The sequence below is a fragment of the Hakea prostrata genome, chromosome 9 (genome assembly GCF_041222555.1).
Source record: "Hakea prostrata isolate BN-2017 chromosome 9, UWA_Hpros_2, whole genome shotgun sequence".
Classification (NCBI taxonomy): domain Eukaryota; kingdom Viridiplantae; phylum Streptophyta; class Magnoliopsida; order Proteales; family Proteaceae; genus Hakea; species Hakea prostrata.
This window is the reverse complement of record NC_142608.1, coordinates 18,669,249-18,673,715: the sequence shown is the minus strand read 5'-3', so window position 1 is coordinate 18,673,715 and position 4,467 is coordinate 18,669,249. Positions and strand designations below refer to the sequence as shown.

Here is a 4,467-nt window from a genome sequence, read left to right as displayed (position 1 = left end):
GGTTCATGATGGAATCAAAGCATCACTTTGGATCATCGAAGACCTTATGGACTATGGAGCATATCAGGAATCCTTTTAAGGAATTGACATTAAAGCAATTTATAAATTGCAGATATCACCAGAAATTCACATGGCAGCATCTGAGAACTAATTTGATATTTTCACAAAAAATTAGGTGAAATAATATTTTAATAGAATATTGAAGAGAAAATTTCTATAATGAAACTGAGAAATAAAGAAATTACCCCGTTTACATATACCCTTTTCAGGATTCATGCATATGTTTAATGGATTGATCAAGTAAGTCATGAGGTTTCTAGTTCTTAACAGCTCACATATGTTCTTTAGCTCCACATTTGTCAATGTAATCTGTGACTCTTTACTTACACAACAACAAAAACAGGCAATTCTCTAAAGCTACCACTCTATTTTGCTATCTGCTGATGACTACAACTTCTACCAGACTCCCAAGAAATACTACATTAAAGTCTAAATTTAATTGGCTGTTTGTGTGTGGTGGATTTTTTTTTTTTCCGGTTGGGGGGGGGGGGGGAGGAACTCCCAAACACTAGTAAACTCAACCACAGATATTTCAGCTAAACAAGTAATCTATTAGAACAAAAACATTTCAACCAAGGCAAGGACCCCAACAACAACTCAATTCATACCCCTCTTAAATAGGGTTAACCTACAAAATTCCAATTCTTGAAATTCATAAGTATCTTGCTTTTGATAGTAAAGCTGTTCGATATTCAACTAATTGTTTCTTTCAAAGATAAATCAATTATAATATATTCCAACCAAGTGCCAACTTGCTCTCTAAAAAGAAATCTTCAGATACATTAACCGACGGTGGTAAAATAATCGCTCTAAGTTTACCAATAATCTAGGCAAGAACATTGACCGTGTTCAAAGTGGTGAAACCGCTTTGCATCTCTGATGATGAGTTGTCTGCCAACAAGCTTAGATATAATCTTCAATGCATTATGGCAATCCCCACACACACGGAGGTTCTTAATTATCCGAATCGGAGAACGAGCAGCACTATTGATGAGGCCATAAGCAACAGCAAGTCTCTCACTATGATAAAGAAGGGCTTCCTCCTTGGCCTCTTGGTCTATGTCATGTAAAACAAATCTTGTTTCAGGTACATAACCAGCCTCCCTCATTTGTGCAGCCATTGCCTTCAGTTGTGCATAGATCTTCTCCTTCGCAGGATCAGATGTATCTCCAGCCCTATACTCGTGGACCCTACTCCTTACCTCCAGAGGGTCCTTGCCTGCCAATTTCTTCTTCTCCTTCTCTTGTGCAATGTCTGAAGCTCTCACTGGCACAAGACCTTCCCTGGATTGTTCTGTCAGTCGGGAAGGATCTAGACAATCAACTAGCTCAGCACAACGATCCCCGAGTACCATGTTCCCATGAACTCTACAGAGGTTCATCAAGGTTTCCCATACATCAACGCCTGGCTCAACTGGCATCTTTTCAATGAACTCCATTGCTTCATCCAAATAGCCTGTGCTTCCCAGCATGTCCACCACACTGACATAATGCACCATAGAGGGGACAATTCCAAAATCCTTATTCATTGATTCAAAGTGCAGCATTCCTTCACTAATGTCACCAAGTGCTCTACAAGCAGAGAACACCCCAATAAACATTTGCCCATCAGGCATCAAACGTGATTCCTTGAACCGAGTGAATAAATCAATGGCATCTTCCCCTAGCCCATTTTTCGCTAGCCACGTTATCATGGTATCCCATGTTGTCAAATTCCGCTCAGGCATTTTTTCAAATAACTCATATACGTCTGACATTGAGCCACACTTGAAATACATCTCCAAGATCTTGTTATTGACGCTGACTTTGACAGGGCCCATAGACTTAGTGAGATAATCATGAACAGATTTTGCTTCTTTCAGAGCTTTAGCCTCCCCACAGGCCTGCACCAACTGCAAGTATCTAGGTAAATCTACACTAATGTTCTGTTTCCCTAATAAATCCAAAACTTCCACAGCCTCCTTCACTTGACCCTCCTTGCAAAAAGCATCCAGTTCATCGATAGTGCCTCTGAACTGGCTATTTTCAGCTGTTTCAACCATCTCGCCATTAGGAGTCACATTATTTGCTGCTTCAGAACTAAGCATTTCTCTCTGAAGTTCGTTTGTGTTATGCTGATACGGCCCGACTGGCCCAACATTTGCCCTGTGATATCCACTCGGAGTCTGCTGAAGTTGCCCAATGCCACCACTCTGGTACCCACTTGGATTCTGCTGCGATTGTCCAAAAGGTTGAACATTCTCCCTGTAGTATCCATTTTGGCTCTGCTGAAATTGTCCAACAGTCGCATCTTCAGCGAAATATCCTTTTGGATTTGGCAAAAACTGCCCGCCACGTTCCCTGTTATTTCCACTTGGGTTTTGCTGAAGCTGTCCAGTATTTTCTCTGCAATACCCATCTGCTGGGTAAACGCTTGCTCTGTGATAGGCATGCACGCTCCCCCGTGACTCATAAGAATTCCCTCGGTAAAGTTCATTAGGTGCCTGTTGGATTTCTGAACCGCTTGCCATGTGTGATTCAGGAAGATTCTGTTTGTGTTGGTAAGATTGCTCTCCAGAATACGCATTTGGTCTTCGCAGGTCCGAAGCAAACCCACTAGAGTTCCTAGTGTTTTCTATATGAGAAAGATTGAAGTCTCTATCTTGCGCAACTAGATTCTGCTGAAACTCTTCTCTAGGTTTTCCCGTGTGAAACCGATCGGGATTCTTCTGATTAAATCCATTTGGGTTCGGATAAAACCCATTGGGATTACTGGCCTGGCAGTCCAACGGAAAACCTTCACCAGAATCACCAGGGTTTACTCCCTCGACAGAGTGCTCCGCTTGAAAATATGATCTTTCAGAAGCAGTAGATAAGTGCTTCGTCAACGTAAAGATTCCGATCGCATCTACGAATTTGTATGGGTACTTGTTAAACGAATTGACGGAAGCAAGTACAACCCTTCTTTTAGACATCTTAGACGTTCCTTGTTCAGCTTCACTGGAAAACCTCTCTCTCTCTCGTAGGTGGTCTAACAGAGACCTTTTGTTGCTAATTCGCTCTCGGAACCCATCTCTAATGATATAGGGAATAGCCAACGCGCAACCCCATAGCTTAGCACAAGGAAGAGTCAGAAAAACAGTAGCGAACAGAAGCAAGAAAGGACTTTAGCCACGTAAAAGCTTCAACAAAAGAAGGCGGCCTTCGACTCGAGTTTAGAAGGAAGTGCATCCAACCGCCGCAACCAGTGACCATTTCATGACCTAGTAAGGGCAACAATATTATTCGGTTTTGTTATAAGGGGTAAAATGGAGAATTCCAATAGGATTTAGATCATGATCATCTGATCATGTAAAATGCGCTAATGGCGCATCGGAAGGCAGCAAGCACATCAAGGGCAATGCCCAACCGGCGTCGGGTGCACGTCTGGGCACCAAAACCAAAATCTTTTTAGAGAATGGAGTTAGACATTTTTTTCTTTTCATTTTGGTGAAACGGATTTTGCCATGTTGGAGCTCATGTGGTTTCTCTTATTCAATCCCTCCTCACGAAACCTTTTTTTCTATTAAATGGTTCTCCATTTGATTTTTTTCCCATCCTTCAAGGAAAATTCGAGAAGGATGTTCTCTGAGCATTTATTTATTTTCATTAAAGAGGTCATCCCTCAAAAATTGTTGGTCCATTGGTATCTTAATTCTTTTAAAGGTATCAAACTGAGCAAGTTTTTGCCTAAAATTACAAATCTATATTCGGAGATGATGCCTTTCTAAAATCGCTTAAGGCAGCCCTTGATCTATTTTCAAGCCTTTCGTGCCAAAACATAAATTACTCAAAATGTGGTCTATTGTTAGGGCTAACGTCCTCCATGTGTGTTTCATTGTCTCAAATAGTTGATGTTGGATCCACCAGGATCTAAATGGTTTCTATAATAATTAAATCATAGTTATGAATACAATCACAGAAGTGTAGAAATAAATACATGTAATGCGTTTTTGTTGTAGATCCTCCTTTTGTTCTCTTTGAATCTTCCATAGCCTTTCACTCTTTGGAATCCTTCGTTCGAGAGTTTGTGGAAACAATCTCAAACCCAAATATTGCGTGTGACGGCTACGGGGACCCAAGAGATTATTTATAATATAAAACCATAACCTTTAACCACTTCCACAATAGTAAAGGTCAGTAATACCTCTGAATGAATATGAGCCCAGATAAAGAGACCAGTGTTAGTTAAGCCCACAAAATCCAACAATCTCCTACTTGGACTACACTAACACAAGTACCTTTATCTAAGTATTTGACCATAATGCCCATAATCCTTCATCACTCAGAAAACCTAATTCAACCAACAAACAATTAATGTGAACGACAGCAGAAGATGCTCCTCAATATATGGAATACAACTATCTGCCATTACAATCATTAACAACT

At 40.7% G+C, this 4,467-nt stretch overlaps 1 protein-coding gene across 1 annotated transcript; it reads right to left on the bottom strand.

Moving 5' to 3' along the window:
• Nucleotides 1–574: 574 nt before the first annotated feature.
• On the bottom strand, nt 575–3,205 carry LOC149004920 (pentatricopeptide repeat-containing protein At2g34370, mitochondrial-like). Its single transcript, XM_089169568.1, has one exon. The coding sequence runs from the start codon at nt 3,012–3,014 to the stop codon at nt 876–878; it is 2,139 nt and encodes a 712-aa protein (XP_089025694.1). The 5' UTR covers nt 3,015–3,205; the 3' UTR covers nt 575–875.
• Between the last annotated feature and the right edge of the window lie 1,262 nt (nt 3,206–4,467).